General features: G+C 40.6%; 1 protein-coding gene and 1 long non-coding RNA gene across 2 annotated transcripts in view; both read left to right on the top strand.

Moving 5' to 3' along the window:
* The window catches only part of ptprn2 (protein tyrosine phosphatase receptor type N2), a 256439-nt gene that overhangs the window by 77149 nt on the left and 155634 nt on the right, over window positions 1–23656 (top strand). Inside the window, exons 8-9 of the mRNA XM_052506465.1 lie at window positions 3–532; window positions 4840–4926. Coding sequence (XP_052362425.1) covers window positions 3–532; window positions 4840–4926 — 617 coding nt within the window. The remainder of the gene's footprint in view (window positions 1–2; window positions 533–4839; window positions 4927–23656) is intronic.
* On the top strand, window positions 11776–23030 carry LOC118374296 (uncharacterized). The gene is made up of 4 exons (XR_004823581.1): window positions 11776–11873; window positions 22240–22407; window positions 22644–22782; window positions 22895–23030. It is a non-coding gene; the product is annotated as an uncharacterized LOC118374296 (long non-coding RNA).

Below are 23656 nucleotides of genomic sequence, written 5' to 3'. Positions count from 1 at the left end.
AGGACCCAATCTTAGTTAGTAAGCTCTTGGAGTACCTCAACATGGACCCCTTCAGTGATGCCCCTGATGCCGAGCTGGAGGTTGGTGATGCTGGTGGTGCTGCAGGCAACCCCTCCATTGAGGGCCAGAGAACAGTGGGTCTGGAGAACGTAAGGAGCAGGACCACACAGGGCCAAGTGCCTGTACCACACCCCTGGGAGGAGAGGAGCATGACCATGGGAGGAGAGGATGGAGCTCCAGACCAGCCAGATGATGGAACCTCAGACCAACCGGTGGATGTCCAGGGTTCTGACTCCCTGGTAGACTCTGAGGTGGAGAGGTGGATGTACGGTACCGAAGCTCCTTCTCCTCCGGCGGCTGAGACGGACCTCCTGGCAGAAGAACCACAGGGGAGAAATCTCCTAGCAGAACCACAGAAGAAGGACATGCGACTCCAGGAGGAGGTGGTACATATGGGAGTCAAAGCTTACTCAAAGTCACCGCAAGGGAAAGACCACCACAGCGACATTGGCTACATCATTACAGACACAGAGTGAGTATGGTGAAGATTATACTTGCTGCTATTTACCAAATATACTGTATGTATTTATACTCTCACTTCACATTGACCAGTTATCTCCAAACACTGTCTTTCCTGTTTTTCTCTATTCACCTTATATTAGTTTTGATTGTGGGAATACTGTGGACAGTACAGACCATACATCTTTCAAAACAACCCTGATATATACAGATGTTCTCTTTTTCTAGGCAACTATAGCTGGAAATCCTTGGTGGTGCACTTGAGCACAATAGTTGTGATGATAAGTCCCTAGGTGTGGGTATTACCACGCTGTATTACAGCGTTAATGATGATATGGTGTCAGCAAGGTCACAGGAGTCAGTCAAACTCACTCTGCTTTCGGCTCAGCCTCACACCGCAAGATACGTTTCTATCGACTGTGTTATCGCCTGTGGCTCTTTCTCAAATCCCTTTAATGGCCGTTATCAGGCAGAGTGTCAGAGCACTGTCCTTCACCTGTTCAACAGCACCGCCGCTCACTGTCTTGGGGGGGCGCTCGCCACCGGCCATCCGGGCTTGATGGGCCACATTTTCGACACCCCACCACACACACACACACACACACCGCACCAGGGGAGACGAAAGGAACAGGTCACCTTCCACCCAGACTTTTCCTATCTCTTCTTACTCCTCCTTCTCTTCCTCCTCCCCCTCGTCCTGCATCCCCAGCCCGGTGTTGCTGTAGCTAGCAGGTGCCTGCCTGCCGTGGTTTCCAGAGTTTGCTGCAGACATGATGATTGCACAGTTGTTATCCCTACCTCCTTCCCCACCCGCAGTGGGGCCAGGCTAACCTGCTTATCTGACAGCTCCTGACATTGGGAGAGAGAGCGAGAGAGAGACCCAAGGGAAAAGTGCTAGCATCTACAAACAAGTTGCTCCTTGAGCTCTCCAGTTGTTATAATTACCACGGAGGTGACCGAACGTGTCTTGAATCACTTGGTTGAATCTTTAACATTCAAAAAAGCTCTCGAAAGAGGAATAAAAAGAGAACCTCACTTTCTTAAAGGTAGAGTAGCCAAGCGTCTCATATACAGTGCATTCGGAAAGTATTCAGACCCCTTGACTTTTTCCACATTTATGTTACATTACAGCCTTGTTTTAAAATTGATTTAGAGTATTTTTTCCCCCTCGTCAATCTACACGCAATACCCCATAATGACAACCTTATTCACGTAAGTATTCAGACCCTTTGCTATGAGACTAGAAATTGAGCTCCGGTGCATCCTGTTTTCATTGATCATCCTTGAGATGTTTCGACAACTTGGAGTCCACCGGTGGTAAATTCAATTGATTGGACATGATTTGAAAAGGCACACACCTATCTAAATGAGGTCCCACAAACCAAGCCATGAGGTTGAAGGAATTAGAGGTTTGAGACAGGATTGTGTCGAGTCACAGATATGGGGAAGGGTACCAAAACATTTCTGCAGCATTGAAAATCCTCGAGAACACAGTGGCCTCCATCATTCTTAAATGCAAGAAGTTTGGAACCACCCAGACTCTTCCTAGAGCTGGCCGCCGGGCCAAACTGAGCAATCGGGGGAGAAAGGCCTTGGTCAGGGAGGTAACCAAGAACCCGATGGTCACTCTGACAGAGCTCCAGAGTTCTTCTGTGAAGATGGGAGAACCTTCCATCTCCGCAGCACTCCACCAATCAGGCCTTTATGGTAGAGTGGCCATATGGAAGCCACTCATCAGTAAAAGGCACATGAAAGCCCGCTTGGAGTTTGCCAAAAGGCCCCTAAAGATAATCCGACCATGAGAAACAAGGTTCTCTGGTCTGATGAAACTCGTTGACCTGAATGCCAAGTGTCAGGTTTGGAGGAAACCTGGCACCATCCCTACGGGGAAGCATGGTGGTGGCAGCATCATGCTGTGGGGATGTTTTTCAGCGGCAGGGACTGGGAGACTAGTCAGGAATGAGGGAAAGATGAATGGAGCAAAGTACAGGGAGTTCCTTGATGAAAACCTGCTCCAGAGCACTCAGGACCTCCGACTGGGGCGAAGGTTCATCTTCCAACAGGACTACGACTCGAAGCACACAGTCAAGACAATGCTGGAGTAGCTTCGGGACAAGTTTTTGAAAGTCCTTGAGTGGTCCTGCCAGAGCCCGCACTTGATCCCGATCGAAAATCTCTGGAGAGACTTGAAAATAGATGTGCAGTGACGCTCTCCATCCAACCTGACAGAGCTTGAGAGCATCTGCAGAAAATAATTAGAGAAACTCCCCAAATACAGGTGTGCCAAGCTTGTAGCGTCATACCCAAGAAGTCTCAAGGCTGTAATCACTGTTAAATGTGCTTCAACAAAGTACTGAGTAAAGGGTCTTAATACTTGTGTGTAGATTTATGAGGGGGAACAAAATGATTTAATACTTTTTTGAATAATGCTGCAACGTAACAAAATGTGGAAAAAGTCAAGGGGTCTGAATAAATTCTGAATGCACTGTAGATGTAATACGATATTAGAGGATGTTATAATTATGTGCAAACAGGCCAGCATACTACACTCTTAGAAAGATGCTGTCTTGAACTTAAAAGGGTTCTTTGTCTCTCTATAGGAGAATCCTTTGAAGAACCCTTATTGGTTCCAGGTAGAACCATTTTTGTTCCAGTTAGAACTCTTTTGAGTTCTATGTAGAACCATTTCCACAGCGGGTTCTACATGGATCCCAAAATAGTTTTACCTGGAACCAAAAAGGGTTCTCCTATGGGGAGAGTACCTGAGGATGCACACCAGTTTACATGTACAATTTTGTCTATTGTTATTGGTTGGCAGTTTTGGGAAAAGTACAAAATGTTCATACTTGAGTCATTTTCTATTAAGGTATCTTTACTTTTACTCAAGTAAAAGTCACCCAGTAAAATTCTACTTGAGTAAAAGTCTAAAAGTATTTTGTTTTAAATATACTTACATATCAAAAGTAAATGGAATTGCTAAAATATACTCAAGTATTAAAAGTAAAAGTATAAATCATTTCAAATTCCTTATTTCAAGCAAACCAGACGGAACAATGTTTTATTTGATTTGTTATAGATGGATAGCCAGGAGCACACTTCAACACTCAGACATAACTTACAAACAAAGCAGTTGTGTTTAGTGAGTCCACCAGATCAGAGGCAGTCGGGATGACCAAGGATGTTCTCTTAATAAGTGCATGAATTGGACCATTTTCCTGTCAAAATGTAACGAGTACTTTTGGGTGTCAGGGAAAAGGTATGGAGTAAAAAGTACATTTATTTCCTTTGGGAATGTAGTAAAGTAAAAGTTGGCAAAATATAAATAGAAGAGTAAAGCACAGATACCACAAACTACTTAAGTAGTACTTTAAAGTATTTTACACCACTGTTGGTTGGTCTCTTTTACCCCAATATTGGCTTAGTCTTCCAATATTCCTTTAAAGGAAAAACATATGACAAAACAGGGTACGTACAGTACATTATATATTTTGCAGCCTACATACAGTACCTACATACCTTCATACAGTATGTCATCTTTCACCCCAACGATCTTCATCTAGCCCTGTCATTTCCTGGGTACAGAGCATCCTCTGTCTACGTCCCAAATGGCATTCTATTTCCTGTACAGTATACTTATTTTGACCAGGGCCCTTAGGGAGAATCCATGGGCCCTGGTCAAGAGTAGTGTAGTATGTAGGGAATAGGGTGCCATGTGGGACGTAGACGCTGTTTCCTTGGGCGATTTCCTCTCTGAGTGAGAGAGCAGCCACTGGACTGAGCTCAGATGGAGTATGGCTTTATCAAAGAGCCATTACACTTTCACACATCCATTCCATTTTCACATTATTATGCATCTATGTGTGTGTGTGTGTGAGAGACGCACGTCCATATGATACAGCCATTACACCTCACGCCGGTTCCATTTGCACCTTATTGTTTGTCTCATTGCTGGAAAATGCAGGTGATTTGCCAAGCCTGAAGAGGCACCTGATCCCTATTCCCCTGGTGCAAGGCAGTGTGTGTGTGTGTGTGTGTGTGTGTGTGTGTGTGTGTGTGTGTGTGTGTGTGTGTGTGTGTGTGTGTGTGTGTGTGTGTGTGTCCTTGCATGTGTCCATGCATGCACATCTATACAGTGTGTGTGTGCAAGCTCGTGTGTCTGTGTCTAATAATTGTTATTTTATGTACATGTCAATGAGATGCGGAAACCCAGTCATGCTAATTTACAGGGCTGGTTGTTGCTGGTTCTGTGGCTGGTTGGTTGTATACTAAAATGAAGGAGTATTATCTTTGATAACATGCTGTCTCTTTCTGTCCTCCCAGCTCCCTCACCTCTGACCAGGGCTTGGACCTGATGGAACGTCTGGGTCGGAGGGTCAACCTCCACTTGACCGACCTTCTCCACCTCTCGTATGTATTACAGGACACACACACGCGCACATGCACTAAAGCACACATAAGGCTGTGATGTTCTTGGAATTTGAGGTTACGGTAATTGGCCAGGCCAATGTACTCGGAAACCCACATAGCCAGGTTGGAGAGGATTGGCACGTTGTCCATTTTACACAATATTAGAGGCCTCAGAGCCAGAACAACCTTGTCGACTGCTGTTGAATAATAATGAATAGTCAGACACATCCAACCTTTATTTTTAAGGAAACAGATTTATTTATCTCCTAGCAAGCAATGAAACGTGTATTGTATAAAAGAAAGCCCCCTCATCAAATGTTTTTTTACTGAAGTCCCATAGCCTATAGCGCTCTACACTCCCGTGCATCTCGCATATTAGCTGCTTGAGCATCAAAGGAAAGTTGTAAATAGGAGCTGATGTAGAAAGATGCATAGATAATAGATTTTAGACTGTTATAATTATAATTTATTTTTATAATCATTTCCCGCTATTAGGTTTATCTAAATTTAACTAAAGTTATGAAACCCATACCTGTCAGTTGTACAGGTTCTTCAATTACCATCACAGCCCTATGCACACACACAGCTTGTGTTTTTGTTGTTGTTGATGAGTGGGACTGGAAGGTATTGTCGACATAACAGTCTAAACCAGGGATGTCAAACTCCTCCCTTGTACTTGATTGATCAATAAAGGCCATTGATTGGATAGGAACTCCCCTCATCTGGTTGTCTAGGTCTTTAAACTAGCAATCTGCAGTTTAAACAATAACAAAGCGGCCACTCCACCACTTTGATGGACAGCTCAGTGATGGGCCTGGAGAAATGTAACCACTCTCAAATTCATAGAGGGAGTTATGGGTCAAAGGACTGACCAGCCATGAGATCTAAATGATAGTTTTAACCATGTTTTGAAGCTGTGTTTGTTTACAGTGACATTGTTTACATCCATTGGAGTGAGACAAGCTTATATTTTGGTTTCTGATGGTGTAAGACGGATTCACTGAGCTCATGAGTAGAGGTCGACCGATTAATCGGAATGGCCGATTAATTAGGGCTAATTTCAAGTTTTCATAACAATCGGAAATCGGTATTTTTGGACACCGATTTTGACTTTTTTTGGGGTTCTTTGTGTGTTTTTTTACACCTTTATTTAACTAGGCAAGTCAGTTAAGAACACATTCTTATTTTCCTTGACGGCCTAGTAACGATGAGTTAACTGCCTTGTTCAGTGGCAGAACGACAGATTTTTACCTTGTCAGCTCGGGTATTCAATCCTGCAACCTTACGGTTAACTCGTCCAATGCTCTAACCACCTGCTTTACATTGCACTCCACGAGGAGCCTGCCTGTTACGCGAATGCAGTAAGAAACCAAGGTAAGTTGCTAGCAAACATTAAACTTATCTTATAAAAAACAATAAATAAATCAATCATAATCACTAGTTAACTACACATGGTTGACGATATTACTATTTTATCTAGCGTGTTCCGCTTTGCACATAATCAATGCGGTGCGCAGTCGCGAAAAAGGACTGTCGTTGCTCCAACGTGTACCTAACCATAAACATCCATGCCTTTCTTAAAATCAATACACAAGTATATATTTTTAAACCTGCATATTTAATTAATATTGCCTGCTAACATGAATTTCATTTAACTAGGGAAAATGTGTCACTTCTCTTGTAACAGAGTCAGGGTATATGCAGCAGTTTGGGCCGCCTGGCTCGTTGCGAACTGTGTGAAGACTATTTCTTCCTAACAAAGACAGCCAACTTTGCAAAACGGGGGATGATTTAACAAAAGCGCATTTGAGAAAAAAGCACAATCGTTGCATGACTGTACCTAACCATAAACATCAATGCCTTTCTTAAAATCTTAAAATCAATACACAGAAGTATATATTTTTAAACCTGCATATTTAGCTAAAAGAAATCCAGGTTAGCAGGCAATATTAACCAGGTGAAATTGTGTCACTTCTCTTGTGTTCTCTTGCGTTCATTGCATATATATGTATGCAACAGTTTGGGCCGCCTGGCTCGTTGCGAACTAATTTGCCAGAATTTTACGTAATTATGACATAACATTGAAGGTTGTGCAATGTAACAGTAATATTTAGACTTAGGGATGCCACCCGTTAGATAAAATACCGAACGGTTCCGTATTTCACTGAAAGAATAAACGTTTTGTTTTTGAGATTATAGTTTCCAGATTCTAAAATATTAATGACCTGCGGCTCTTATTTCTGTGTGTTATTGTGTTATAATTAAGTCTATGATTTAATATTTGATAGAGCAGTCTGACTGAGCGATGGTAGGCACCAGCAGGCTCGTAAGCATTCATTCAAACAGCACTTTCGTGCGTTGTGCCAGCAGCTCTTCGCAATGCTTCAAGCCTATCAACTCCCGAGATTAGGCAGTTTAACCGATGTGAAATGGCTAGCTAGTTAGCGGGGTGTGCGATAATAGCTTTTCAAACGTCACTCGCTCTGAGACTTGGAGTAGTTGTTCCCCTTGCTCTGCAATGGCCGCAGCTTTTGTGGAGCGATGGGTAACGCTGCATCGAGGGTGGCTGTTGTCGATGTGTTCCTGGTTCGAGCCCAGGTAGGAGCGAGGAGAGGGGCGGAAGCTATACTGTTACACTGGCAATACTAAAGTGCCTATAAGAACATCCAATAGTCAAAGGTATATGAAATACAAATTGTATAGAGAGAAATAGTCCTATAATTCCTATAATAACTACAACCTAAAAACTTCTTACCTGGGAATATTGAAGACTCATGTTAAAAGGAACCACCAGTTTCATATGTTCTCATGTTCTGAGGAAGGAACTGAAACTTTAGCTTTCTTACATAGCACATATTGCACTTTTACTTTCTTCCCCAACACTTTGTTTTTGCATGATTTAAACCAAATTGAACATGTTTCATTATTTATTTGAGGCTAAATTGATTTTATTGATGTATTATATCAAGTTAAAAATAAGTGTTCATTAAGTATTGTAATTGTCATTATTACAAATAAAAATAAAAATTTAATCGGCCGATTAATTGGTATTGGCTTTTTTTGGGTCCTCCAATAATCGGTATCGGCTTTGAAAAATCATATTTGGTCGACCTCTACTCATGAGGCATTCATAAGTTATATTCTTCTAGAAGCAATGGCTATATATCATTACTTCAATGCCCAAAAATGGACGTAGCAACTGTAGATTGCTGCATTTTGAAAGGAAGTCCCAAAGACCAGCAGACACACAGCCCTCCACGAATTAAGTTTGAAACCCCTGGTCTAAACTAAAAGACCATTTATAATTCAGAAGAGGAAGACGTTTTTTGTGATGTTAAAAAAAACTCCAATGTGAGCCTAGGGAACAGATTAAAGGTTGTCCAGCACTCCAGAAACACTAAGTACTGTGTGTGTGGAGCTGCCCCTGCAGTGCAGTAGCAGAGTGTGTAGGCGTTTGTTGTTATTCTGACCTTTGTGTGTTTGACTTCCTCTGGGGAGAGAAATCAGCTCTAATTACCTCCACATATAGAATGCGTCCTAAATGGCACCCTATTCACTATATAGGATCCGTAGGGTTCTGGTCAAAAGTAGTGCACTATAGAGGGAATAGAGTGCCATTTGGGACATAACATATTCTGATGTCTCTATTGGATTCACACCGCTGCATTGTTGTTGTCGATGACTCTAAACACATTTAAAAAACAGTCATGTTTCCTAACAATATGCTCTTTGTTGTGAAAAGACTTGAGAAACACACACGCAAGTACATAAGCTTGCGCGCACACACACACACAGAATCCCACTGCAGAGAGATAGCAGTGTTCATGTATTAATGACATGGTGGACTATCCTTGAACCCAGCTAGATTCTCATGGTAGTTCTATGGATATGCTGCTGGAAGCAGACCATGTAGGAGGCAGACGAGGCCTGTAAAAATCAAGTCTGACAATCCTTTCAAGCCCCTACACCAGGGGAGGGGATGTCTGGGTGCTTCTCATACAACACTATTATATGCTTAGATGCCAGAGGTGCAAACAGTAGGCTTTGTTTCTATGGATGCCTACTGCTATTTAGGTGCTTAGTTACATTATTTTGGAGGTAAATATGACAAATGATCATTGTGGTCCTATGTGGCTCAGTTGGTAGAGCATGGTGCTTCCATTGCCAATAATCATGGGTTTGATTCCTGCTCGGGCCACCCATTTGAAAAATTCACGCTGCGGCCACCCATATGAAAAATGTATGCTCGCATGACTGTAAGTTGCTTTGGATAAAAGAGGCTGCTTAATGGTATACAGTATTTTATTTTTGTGTAACATACTTGATTTTAGTGATAGGACAAACTAGGCAAACCCACCAAATGAGATTTTAACCAACAAAACAGTTTCAACCACAAGTCATTCGAAATTGCTCAACTAACTTGTCAATTGCTCATGAGGGATGAGCGCTATGAGTCATGCATCTCTGTCCAGACCGGCTCTATTATGCCGCACCGAGCTGATAGCTTAGCGCCTACGTAGTCTGTTCCAGGAGACCAATATACAGAGATACAGATGCCTGCTAATGTATCTTTTGTCTGCCCTGTTTTTCCCTGCTTTTGGACTAAATGTGCTGTGCTAGAAGCGTATTTATGGAGTAATGATGGCCGTCTGTTCGCGGATGACACGAGCCGGAGCTCATTGTGTTTCTCTCCAGTATGCTCAGCAGGTGAGACTATGAAAGCACCCATCTCGATGTGAACAAACTGTCTGCTAGTATGGGTCAGAACACACTGACACCCTGACTGTATCCCAAATGGCACCATGTTCCCTACATAGTGCATAGGGCTCCAGTCAAAAGCAGTGCACTGGGTCGTTCCACCAATTCTGTGCCTTTTTGATAAGTGTAACTTTGTCCAAAAACACGTTCATCTAATTTGGACATTCTGTCATAAAGAGAACATGTTCGACTTCATAAAAAACACATTTTCCCATCTCAAGAGGTTACATTAAAAAATAAACACTACAGTAAGTGCCAATTAAGTGCCAAATAAAATTAAAGTGTTGATTGTAATAGAGATTATGATTTCATTTGAAATCAGACATAAATGCCCTTGTGACAGGGGGAATGGAAGCTTGTTGTGTGCAACAGGGAGGGGCAATTGAATACAAGCTTCACATTTGTTAAATGCCCACACCAGAAGAAATATACTTTTTCTAGCTGAAAGTCAATGGCCAGAGGTTACCCATGATGTTGCACAACGACTTAAGTCAATAAGTCCTAGTTTTAATCAAAGTATGATCTAGTTGGCCTTGAAGTGACAAATCCGAACTGTCATTTTGTGCAAATCCACGTGAATGCGTTGTCTTTTCCTATGATATGACAAATTATTTTCAGCCTACGCTTTGATTCAGGGCTGGTAACATTTATTTTAATGTTACCACCCCATTGCATTGTTTCTTAATCAGAAACAGCAAAAAAGTTATTCCTCTTTGAAGGGCCAAATAGCCTTTTAATAATTTTTACATTTTCACTTTTTTTCTCTAGCTAGTCTCTATACAAAATACATATCTAACCAGTTTATAAATGGTATAATTGCATAACATGATAGCATTTGGCCTGCCCCTGTCGCCCCAAGATAAATGTTTTTGACCACTAAAGTCTTGCTTCACTCCACACTCCACTGTTTTGATTGGTGTAGCGACAGCTAGAAACCTCAAGTGTCTAGCCAGAAATTCAAGGAACTGACCAGACCACACGTCCGCATGTTGATTTTGTCCACCCACACCAGACACGATCAGGACACACAGGTTAGAGTATCAAAACGGAACTCTCAACCAACTATGTTAATTGGGGACAGGTCGTAAAGCATTAAAACATTTATGGCAATTTAGATAGCTAGCTTGCTGTTGCTAGCTAATTTGTCCTGGGATATAAACATTGGGTTGTTATTTTACCTGAAATGCACAAGGTCCTCTACTCCGACAATTAATCCACAGATAAAAAAGAGAAACAAGAGTTTGTTTCTAGTAATCTCTCCTCCTTCACGTTTATTCTTCTTCTTTGGACTGACCAACTTTAAGGTGCATTTCCACCAATTGGACTGGAGTGTGGACCTCAGTTAATCTTTCAATCACCCACGTGTGTATTTGCTCCTAAAAACCAAAAAGGAGATGGGAGAGGCGGGACTTGCAGCGCATCAAGCGTCACAAATATAACCAAGTTCTATTTTAGCACGTGGCTACGCAGACGCTTGTTTACGCGTGCATGCAGTGTGGGTGCAATGATTGAGTAACATGCATGTGCACATTTATTCTGCAACGCTTGTGCACGTGACGCGAACGGTGTGGTCAGCATGTTATAGTTACATGTCATTTTGCGGCGTGCGTGATCATGAGCAAAGTCATTTGTAGCCTATCATTTCACTTCCCCTGTGAGAACCATGAGCACAGGCTGACTTGACTTTGCTGTGCCAAAGCCTGCCAGCAGCTTTACCTATCAAAGTTTGCAACGTGTCCATTACAATGTTGAAAAACACATATCAGCAATCTTTCAATAGTTATCCATATAACGGGAACTTCGTCTAAGTCTTTCTAACTAGATTCGTAGCCACATTTTTTCCTTAAATCAATGCTTATGACAAATCCAGAACCAACCACAGGGCCACCTGGCCATAGGGCCACTAAAAACATTAGCTGTATAAGGTTAGCTAGCTAGTTACACAGAGCTGTCAGTCCTCTCTCTATTTGTTCATGTCTATGAACTCCACATGGAAATTCCCACACCCAATAAGTAGCTTTGTCATTCTTCAGAGGTGGAACCTAAACGTGCATTTCCTTTCTCGGACAGGAAATTAGGTTGAAGGTGCGGCGTCAACTTCCTCTGGGGGGTACTTAAAACAAATTCTACAACAGTTGACGTGTTATGCTGGTCCCGCTCAGTTTTCCACCACAAAACACCATAAAAAGGTAGAACCAGCTCACCTGCTTTTACACTATGATTTGACAATAGGAGGCACGTGAGTTTCACGTTTGGGGAAGCTAATGTACACCATAAAAATGCACCTTTTATAATAAAGCATTCGATGCTTCATCGCATTTGCAGACTTACTGTATGTAAGATAGCCTACTATTGGTAATGTGATGAGTAGATTCGATAATCATAATTTATAATATAACTCGATCACTGTTCATTAAAAAAAAGACAGTTCAATGCATGGCTGGCCTAGGCTGTCCTAGGAGAAGGCCTAGGATGTATCAGATACGTACTTATTTCTTTGCACAGGAAACATTTATCCTTTTCTAAACACATGTCATGCAATTATACTACACTTTATATGACTGGAGACATTTTCAGAATCTTTTGTAAATACGACAAATTGCAGGTTAGCCTACTCTGCTGACACTGACAAACAGGCGTTGTCTGATCCATTATAATAGGCCTACGAGAAGGGGAGACGGTAATAGAATACGATGCCCATCTAAACTGCAGCATGAAATTATTGTCCAAAAACAAATGTACCATTTACCCAACAATTCTAAATAGTAAGTATGTGCAGTGCACTCACCGGGGGTGCCAATAAGATAGGCTGTATTGTTGGTAGCTCAATTAAGTTGAGAATTTTGATAAATTAAAATACAGATTTGAGTATTTCCTTTCCAAACTATGTTTTCCCACGACTGTATTTTGAAATATTACGATATGCCTACGTGGGGCATCACTACTTTTCACTGACAGTCACAACTCAACAATCATATACAATGTATTTGGTATTTGTCTAGTGCACTGCCCAAATTGCGTGCGCTGTCTTTACTTCCGACAGAAGGTTTTCACCAACAACGAATGAGCCAGGAGAAGTTCCTCCCCAATTCGTTTTCAACGAGGGCACGCAGAGAAATGTGCAGGGGATTGTGGGAAGGTGAGCAGTGAGAATCCTGTTTGCGGAGCGGTAGCGAAAGTTGAGTTCTGCAACTGTCGGCAAAGCGATTTTAAAACGATCCAGAACTTTTTTTTTTAAATAAAGAAGCTAATATTCCTCTGGCCAAATCATGCTTTAGTAGACTATTTTGAATGATTGTATTTATTTATGTATAGACAAGTGTAGGCTAATTAGGCTATATAATTTTGGCAATTTAATTCAACTTGCAATGCTTCCCCTAGACTTATGGATGCACTGCCTATGGATTTGACGATTTAAAGGTTTAATGTTTAAAGGAATAGTTCCACCACATTTAAACAAGAGTTCAGTTCACGTAACAGGGTTGACCTTTACAATGAAATAAATAATAATCACATTAAATAAATCATTCTTCAGAAATGACTTTGTCCAAGCAGCAAAATGACTAGGGATTTACAATGATGGCGAACATGGAGCAACGTTCGGGTTAAATAGGTTAAAACCTTTCTAGAAGTCACAGAGGGACAAAATGTAAAAAATAATGAATTTTGGCTCTAGCAAGTCTTTAAATTTTTTTAAATTCTCCATGTGGTCTATTATTAAAGGGCACTTCATTTATTATAACAGGCTTTTAAAATTAAATATTGGTGCACAATTTCTACTTAAAATATCAAAGGAATGCAAAAGGGAAGCAGCCTCGTGCTTCTCTCTCTGTAGGTGTGCAGGATGAGATTGAATGAGGTGAAAAGAGATATTCCATAGGACAGGATACGGGCCACATGAAAGGATTATCATGATACAAATGAGGTGGTTTAGCGTTGGGGTGCATGTTTTGGATGGATTTCAGGTTGTACATTGGGTACTGTTATGCAAAAAAGTATAAACAGCATGTTTCTTTGAATATGGTGATTACGTATGAGTTTTACTGATTATAGACACTAGGGGGAGTGGCCTCCTCGAACACTGAGGTACGCTGAGAGGAACTGAACCCGGTGAACTGATGGACAAAAGCATTCACACACAACACAAAGACACACACCGACGCATGCACGAGCACAAACACACACGCACAGGCGCAGACAGGCAGACAGACAGGCGGTGACACACGTACACAAAGACACACAGTCGCACACACACACACACACACACACACACACACTTCCCCCAACTAAGCTAATATGAGCACTGAGCTTATAAGCCCCATTCGATTACACAGAACACCAGCTGAGTTTGGTAGATAACTTATCCAACTCAATCACCCTAGAGTAGTGGTTTTTCCAGAGTATATTTACAAAAAAAAATGGGAAGAAAAACACAACTGTTTCATTTGAGGTGCATCAAGATTCCTGGCATACCGTTGGCACCAGGGAGAATGTTGGAGTGATTGTGGAAATATAGACCTTTGAGAGAGCAAACAGAACTCAGTTGAAGGCAATAAAAGAAGCACGTTTCTCTTTGAGAAGGTACAAGTGAGGAACGTTGCTCACCCAATGCTCATTCAAAGCTGCGTACATGGGTGCGTCCCCTATTCTTTATATAGTGAAGTAGTGCACTATATAGGGATTAGGGGGGCCGTTTGAGATGCAACACATGCCTCCTATGGCGGCTGTGACGGACAGTCTTCTCTCAGACTGGGTTACTATAGGGTGCCAGTGTGATGATGGATCATCTCCCAGCTCATACAAAGAGGCTGGAATTAACTAGACTTCCCAGGACACAGTCAACGGGTGAAAAATGACTTGATGTGCGTCCCAAATGGCACCCTATTCCCTATGTAGTGCACTACTTTTGAACAGGGCCCAGGGGGTAATTTCACCTGACAATGCCCCTTCACACTTCAAACATCCTAGAATTCTGGCATTTCCCCACAACTACTGCTCTAAACCAATGTTTGGTTGTGTCTTATCCACAATTTTTGTATTGGCAGTAGGGCTGAAATATATTATTTTTATTATGATCATTGAGATACTTCCTTTTGCAATACTTGTTTTGACTCAATGTCTTGTGAATTGTTATATTGTAATCAATATTTTTTTTTTATTCCTGGCATTATTTAAAAGACCTACAGTGCATTCGGAAAGTATTCAGACCGCTTGACATTTTTGGCTGTGTGCTTAGTCGTTGTCCTGTTGGAAGGTGAACCTTCGCCCCAAGCTGAGTACTCTGGAGCAGTTTTCTCCAATGATTTCTCTGTACTTTGCTCCGTCTCATCTTTCCCTCGATCCAGACTAGTCTCCCAGTCCCTGCCACTCAAAAACATCTCAAAAGCATGATGATGCCACCACCATGCTTCACCGTGGGGATGGTGCCAGGTTTCCTCCAGATGTGACGCTTGGCATTCAGGCCAAAGAGTTCAATCTTGGTTTCATCAGACCTGAAAATCTTGTTTCTCATGGTCTGAGAGTCTTTAGGTAACTTTTGGCAAACTCCAATCAGGCTGCCATGTACCTTTTTACTGAGGAGTGGCTTCTGTCTGGCCACTCTACCATAAAGGCATGATTGGTGGAGTGCTGCAGAGATGGTTGTACTTCTGGAAGGTTCTCCTATCTCCACAGAGGAACTCTGGAGCTTTGTCAGAGTCACCATCGGGTTCTTGGTCCCTTCTCCCCCGATTGTTCAGTTTGGCCAGGTGGCCAGCTCTAGGAAGAGTCTTGGTGGTTCCAAACTTCTTCCATTTAAGAATGAGAGAGGCCACTGTGTTCTTGGGGACCTTCAATGCTACAGACATGTTTTGGTGCCCTTCCTCAGATCTTTGCCTTGGCACAATACTGACTCAGAGCTCTACGGACAATTCCTTCGACCTCATTGCTTGGTTTTTGCTCTGATATGCATTGTCAACTGTGGGACCTTATATAGACAGGTGTGTCTTTCCAAATCATGTCCAATCAATTGAATTTACCACAAGTGGACTCCAATCAAGTTGTAGAAACATCTCAAGGATGATCATTGGAAACAGGATGCACCTGAGCTCAATGTTGAGTCTCATAGCAAAGGGTCTGAATACTTATGTAAATAAGGTATTTCTGTTTTTATTTGTATGAATTTGCAAACATTTCTTAGCCTGTTTTCGCTTTGTCATTATAGGGGTATTGTGTGCAGATTGATGAGGGAAAATTTTTTTTTAATCAATTTTAGAATAAGAATGTAACATAACAAAATGTGGAAATGTCAAGGGGTCTGAATTAAGTGCGCTGTAAGTAACATAGTAATACAACAAATCTCCTGGCCTGTGTCTAAGATGTAGAAGTATCTGCCTCCATCACACCACCATTAAACCCTATAGATTAACTAGATTTATTTCTTTTTGCCCCCTTTTTCTCCCCATTTTCGATCTCATCGCTGCAACTCCCCAAGTGTCATAGCGGGCGAAGGTCGAGTCATGCGTCCTCCGAAACATGACCCGCCAATCCGTGCTTCTTAACACCCGCCCACTTAACCCGGAAGCCAGCCGCACCAATATGTCGGAGGAAACACCGTTCATGCCTGCATGCCCCCGGCCCGCCACAAGGAGTCGCTAGAGCGCGATGAGCCAAGTAAAGCTGCCTCGGCTAAACTCTCCCCTAACCCGGACGACGCTGGGCCAATTGTGCGCCGCCCTATGGGACTCCCAATCTCGGCCGGTTGTGACACAGCCCGGGAACGAACCCGGGTCTGTAGTTATGCTTTTAGCACTGTGATGCAGCGCCTTAGACTGCTGCGTCACTCAGGAGGCCCCCTAGATTATTATTATTTTTTTTTACAAATTGCTGTTGGCTTTCTGCCTATTTGTCTCAGAGAATGATTTTTCTCTGTGTATGTAGCCCGGTATGGGGCAATGCTTCTGCAGACATCAACTATGAAATAACACATATGGAATTATGTAGTAACCAAAAAAGTTTTAAACAAATCAAAATAGATTTTATATTTGAGACTCTTCAAATAGCTACCCGTTGCCTTGATGACAGCTTTGCACACTCTTGGCATTCTCTCAACCAGCTTCATGAGGGAGTCACCTGGAATGCATTTCAAATAACAGGTGTGACTTCTTAAAAGTGAATTTGTGGAATTTCCTTCTTAATGCGTTTGAGCCAATCAGCTGTGTTGTGACAAGGTTAGGGGATATACAGAAGATAGCCCTATTTGGTAAAAGACCAAGTCCATATGTTATGGCAAGAACAGCTCAAATATGCAAAGAGAAACAACAATCCTTCATTACGTTAATTATTCCGTATTTACTGACCTTCATGTCTTAAAGAACTTTGAACGTTTCTTCAAGTGCAGTCGCAAAAACATCAAGCGCTGTGATGAAACTGGCTCTCTTAACTCTTGGAACTACCGCTCCCGGATCTGGGAGAATTGTCATTAACTGACACTAATTAGCATAACGCAACGGACAAAAAATATTACTAGAAAATATTCATATTCATGAAATCACAGGTGAAATATATTGAAGCACAGCTTAGCCTTTTGTTAATCACCCTGTCATCTCAGATTTTGAAATTATGCTTTACAGCCAAAGCAAGACAAGCATTTGTGTAAGTTTATCGATAGCGTAGCATAGCATTATGCCTAGCTAGCAGCAGGCAGCTTGGTCACAAATCAGAAAAGCAATCAAATGAAATAGTTTACCTTTGAGCTGCGGATGTTTTCACTCACAAGACTCCCAGTTAGATAGCAAATGTTCCTTTTTTCCATAAAGATTATTTTTGTAGCCGAAATAGCTCCGTTTGTTCTTCACGTTTGGCTGAGAAATCAACCGGAAATTGCGGTCACGACAACGCCAAAAAATATTCCAAATTCGATCCATAATATCGACAGAAACATGGCAAACGTTTTTTATAATCAATGTTTTTCAAATATCTATTCGATAATATATCAACCGGGTCAGTTGGCTTCTTAGTAGGAGCGAGAGAAACAATGGCTGCATTTGTCTATTACGCACAAATCCCTCTGAGAGCCACCAGGTGACCACTTACGCAATGTTGTCGCTCACGCTAATTTTTCTAAATAAAAGCCTGAAACTATGTCTTGTGACACTAGACACATTAGGGAAGCCATAGAAAAAGGAATCTGGTTGCAATCCCTTTCACTGCTCAATAGGGACGCATAGGAACGCAGAGGTTTCTAAATAAGTCACTTCCTGATTGGATTTTTCTCAGGCTTTCGCCTGCAATATCAGTTCTGTTATGCTCACAGACAATATTTTACAGTTTTGGAAACTTTAGAGTGTTATCTATCCTAAGCTGTCAAAACTGAAATTATAACCAGCTTTGTTTGTATGGCTTGTTTAAGAAAGAGCGATACTTTACTGAAGGCAAAAAGGCAATTTTTGAGCAAAGGATGACCCTTTCTTAATAATCTACTGGAGATCCGTTTTGGATTTAAGTATAATTTATGTATGAGTGAAGCTTTTAGTGAGAGGTTTAAAGCTTTAATATTTTAGCATTTTAGCCCCCCAAACTCATATTCATTATATAAATAGGTACGTTTAATTTTGTCTGGCTTAGCATTCCAAATAAAATGAAATCTTTTTTGCTCATATGATTTTAAAAAACGAGTCATCTGGAGTGAGCAGTGCCATTAGTAAGTAATTAAACTGTGATAGGACCAAAAAGTTATTCAATGTGATTTTTCCATAAATAGACAAGAGTCTCCATGGTTGCAGAATCTTATCAATTTTGGCAACCTTCTATTGAAATGAATTGTGGTAAGTTCATTTATATTTTTTGAGATGTGAATACCAAGTATGTCTACTACACCCTAAGCCCAACTACAAGGTAGTGTAAACACTGTTTTTCTTTTTACGATCCAGTATGTAATATTGTGTCATAATTAGGTTTTAATCCCGAGAGGCCAGAAAAGTGATCAAGACCTTCAATTAGACTGTTCAGGGATCCAGATTGCGGACCAGAGTCATCAGCATACATTGACACTTTTGTTTTTATCCCCTGTATTTCTAAACCCTTGATGTTCTTGTTTTAATAGCTAGCATTTCAATGGCCATAATAAATAGATATGGAAACAACGGACAGCCTTGTTTTACTCCTCTTTAAAGCTCACTACTTTCTGAGTGGTAAACATTATTTACTATTTTACATCTGGGGTTGCTGTACATAACTTGAACCCATTGTATAAGAGATTCAACTAAATTAAAGTAATCCACGCATTTATTTATAAATTATGGTCGTACATTATCAAACGCCTTTTCAAAATCTGCTATGAAGACCAGGCCTGGTATCTTTGATATTTCATAATGTTCAATTGTTGCAAGTAATTGTCGTATTTTATCTCCAATATATTATCCATGTAAAAAACCTGTCTGATCAAGGTGAACAATATCTGGTAAAACCTTTTTTTATTCTATGTGCCCTGCATTTCACCTGGATTTTCACATCACAACATTGAAGTGATAGAGGCCTCCAGTTTTTTAAATGGACTGGATCTTTATACTTACCACCTGGGTTCTGTTTTAGTAGTAATGAAATCGGACCTTCTTGTTGAGTACCTGAAAGTCTACCATTTGTATAGGAGTAATTAAAACATGTTAATAAGGGATCTCCGAGTACTTAAAAAGAAGGTCTGATATACCTTTACTGGTATACCGTCAAGCCGTGGTGTTTTTCCAGACTGAAAAGATTTTATTGCCTCAAAGTTCCTCTTCTGTAAGTTGGCCTTCACACAGGTCTTTCTGTAAATGTGTTATTTTTACATTATTATTATTATTATTATTATTATTATTATTATTATTATTATTATTATTATTATCAGGAAATAAATCCTTATAGTTAACATCATTCAGTGAATATTCAGGAGACTGAAAATAAAACATACACTTAAAATATTTTCCTAATAGTTTCCTCTTTCAAAATATAATTTGGTGAATCATGGATAACTCTATTTGTAATGAGTTTCTGTAAATTATTTTTGGTAGATTTTCTATGTTGAAGATTCAAGAAAAGTGTTTCACCATTTTCCATCCAATGTGCTTTATTTCTGTTATAACATTACACTTAATTGTTCTTGAATAAGTACCTCCAATTCCTTTTGTTTTTCCTCTAACCTATTTTGTGCCGCTATACTACAGTTTCCATTACCACCTGCGCTGTTCCTTCCTCTATTTCCTTTTATTCGTCAAATCTTTTTTTGACCAAAATGTTTTTGTTTTAATGATGATTGTTGTATTGAATGGCCTCTGAAAGTACATTTGAACATGTCCCATGCAATAAGGGGAACTGCTGTACAAGAAAAAGTCAATTATGAATGATTTTGTCTTAGAAATTGTGTAAGAGTTAAATGGAGGCCAATTAGATGGTCTGATCCCATTCGGTCTCCTATTAATACTTTTTTCTACTTTTGATGCCAGAAAGAATGAGACCAGGTAATCAAGACTGCTAGCTTGATTAAGCCGCCTCCAAGTTTATCTCACTAGGCCAGGGTTTTTCACCCTCCATATATCCACTAGTTCTAATGTATCCATGATCTTTGTGCTTGAGGGTGATCGTTTGTAGAGTGATTTCCTGTACGATCCATTGAGGTACTTAAAACCGTATTATAATCTCCCACCATAATAATAGATTATTTCGTTGCTTGTGAGCTCAACAGATTATTATATATATTTTCGAAGAAGTGTGGATCATCGTTATTTGGCCCATATAGATTCATTAGCCAGATCTGGTTTTGGTCCAATAGCATATTTAAAATAATCCATCTTCCTTGAGGATCTGTTTGCACAGCTTGCACAATCGGATCAACATTTGTATTAATTATTCAAATCACCCCTTTTGAATTTCTTTGCCCGTGACAAAAAATATATTTCTCCCTCCCAGTCCTTTTCCCACCCAAGCTCATCTATATTTGTAGAATGAGTGTCCTGTAAACAATAGATATTATATTCTTTCTATTTTAGCCATGTAAAAATGTGTATTTTTTGATCTGCTAAGCCATTCCAATTATAACTTTCTATATTTATTTCCCCACTTACCATAATGATACTTACCACAACCAATGTTTTGTAAACTTACCATTAAAAAGCACCATGATGATTAAGTGTCCATATAGCTGTACCATAATAATATGCACTGTTAAGCTGCAACTTTGTAAACCTCCAATTGTCTTAATATTCTGCCCACTAAAAACTCCCACCATATTTAGGTCTGTTGCCACTAAGACCATCAGACCATCTCCCTGATGCGTCCTAAGGCAAACCCTTAGCCACCAATTGGTGTTGTCCAGAAGGAAATATGGGCAGTCCCATGATAACATAAATATCTATGAGGATGCTTAAGAGAACTAACCAAATAACATGTAAAAAAGTAAATATATATATATATATATATAAGAAAATAGTAACAATATCAGATAATATTAATAGAAATAATAACAGCACAATCTTATAAATGCCTGCTCATATATTTAGAAAGTCCTAGCAAACCTGTAAGGTTGTCAACCCAGCCTGCTCAGTTCATTTTATTCTATTTGTTTTTAATGAAGAGAAAACAACCTAAATATATCGCAAGACCAGTCCTTTTTTTTATGACCATTGAATGCAAGACATATTTCATGTCGTCCTCATTATATCCTGTTCTATTACGACAAAAGAAAGGAAAATGGAGCATAGATTCTAACGGCCGCTAATGACCGCAAGTAAAATGTGTCTTAGGCATCGCATCATATCCTGTTTATATATTTATATATATTATCACATGATATAACAGTATTCCTGTTATATCGTACCGCGGCCGTGCCAGAGCCGACCGCAAGCCAAACACCTAGGCCTATATCATTAGGATCAAGAATATAAAAGGTGAACATAAATAGCTTCTATAGAAATATATAATATACCTTTCTCTCGCTTAGAGAAGTGCTTCCATGAGCCAATTATTGTATTAGTTCTACCGTTAACTTGAATCACTTTATCCCAGTGTTAACCAGCCTGCCACACACTAGAGACAACAACTCTCTTGACAATACCTAATCTATCCATTTGCCCGTGTGTATCGGAAGAATAATCATCATTTACATTTTTTTATATTGAGATTGGATTTATTTTAATGTGAAAGGTAATAACACCAATTATTTTAGGATTGTATAGGCCTATTCCTATAGAGAACCTAGGCAGGTTTTTAATGATATAATCCTAGCCCGAACAATAAATCTATTAATATTTATTCAGTTTTATCTTGAAAGCTAATTGTTCCGTTTCACATCGGCAAACAAGGGCCGCACTATATAACAGCTTTTAGGTCATAATGTACCCAACGTCTACAATTAAGCCATATCATATTTAAACAAAACAAAAAACTACCTTGGTATTGCCAATGTACAATCGTCAAATGAAATGCATAAAAAATCACGTGTATCAGGGACTACTTCAAAAGGAGGTAGCTAATCACTCACAGCCACGTTGTAATCTTCGAGTCCTTGAACATTTGGTTGTTTACTTACAATGTTTCGACCAGGAAGTACATTGCTTATTCAGATTGCCTGCTGCAGTTGTTTGAGAGATGTCCAGTTTGCTGCCGAACCTGCAACATAGAGAAGACCAGCAAGGGGACCCTCAGCATCACGCAGACATGACTTCGCCGTGAGCATTCCTATACATGGAACAGGGAGGACACTTGAATTAGGTTGGTGACATTTGACCTGTTCAAAGGTCAAAACAGTTTAGAGTTTTGTCCCAATTCACCTTCATAACCTAGCCTGGTGGAACCAGCCTGATCACTGCGTTTAACATTCTATTTCACGTCACATATGATATCTGAAGTGAAATTGAAAGGTGAATGCAGCGATCAGGTTGGTTCCACTACGCTAATCAGGACCACCATTGATCATGTAATCAGTGCTCCGTGTTCGTGTGTGACAGACCAGTGTCTTTGATGAGGGGTCAGGAACTGATCTATGCTGCCATGCCTATCAATGGGGCGCTGGCTGGCAAAGACCTCACCTCCAGCCCCACCTCTTGCCTGCTCACCAACGGTCGTCGATGGGTTGCCCAGAATTAGGTAGGTATAGTCTGACCTCTTCAAACTTCAACATAGTATATTTTTGTTTGTCAAATATCACCTATCCTCACTGCCGTTGGTAATACAACCGCAACTGTGTATGTGTTCACAGATGCATCTATGGAACAAGCACCTGGAGACTTGCAAGATGATGTGAGTCCCGACTGACAGACGGGCTTGATACTGATGTCTCTAAATGGAGAGAGATCTTGCACTCGGCATTAAAATTGTACTTGACACAACTTTTACTTATGTTGTCTTCTTCTGTTTAATGAATTGTGGGAGAAACCCTGTTTATTCCGCACCAGGATCAACTCCTGTTGAATACGGGACACCACAAAGGAAGGTATGATCGCCCCGACATGTTTTCCAAGGTAGCCCCATTCTCACCAGGCAATGCCGATAGGCGCAGTATCTGTATCAGCTGGGAATGATGATGAAAGGTGTACATTGTTATATTAGCAGAACACTGCTTCTGTGGTATTATGTAAAGGGTTGTTTATTCTACATTGACCTGTTAATACATTTTAAACGTGATCAAAACACTTAGTTTACAATATCTACATCAATTCAGAAATGGCATTCTTCTCACATTACTCTGTAGGCTACTGACCTATTCAAAGCTTCCTCCGGCATCTCACCAGACATCTATCTGCCTGTAGTTATTGAACTCGACCTGCAGGAGGTTTGAATGTTGTGATTGAGTGGGGGAAAACAGCTGCAGGCAAGGTTCTGACAGATGGGTGTGTCTTGGTGGTGACAAGGACACACCCAAGAAATACACACATCAAACCACACCCCCAAGCCAACTCACGTTTGGCTTCTGTCATGGCCGCCAGCATTTCTTGAGGAGCAAGCCAAAAAACGAGGCCAA

Source organism: Oncorhynchus keta, chromosome 4 (genome assembly GCF_023373465.1).
Source record: "Oncorhynchus keta strain PuntledgeMale-10-30-2019 chromosome 4, Oket_V2, whole genome shotgun sequence".
Taxonomy (NCBI): domain Eukaryota; kingdom Metazoa; phylum Chordata; class Actinopteri; order Salmoniformes; family Salmonidae; genus Oncorhynchus; species Oncorhynchus keta.
Note: the sequence above shows the minus strand (reverse complement) of the source record. Positions and strands in the feature narration are given on the sequence as shown.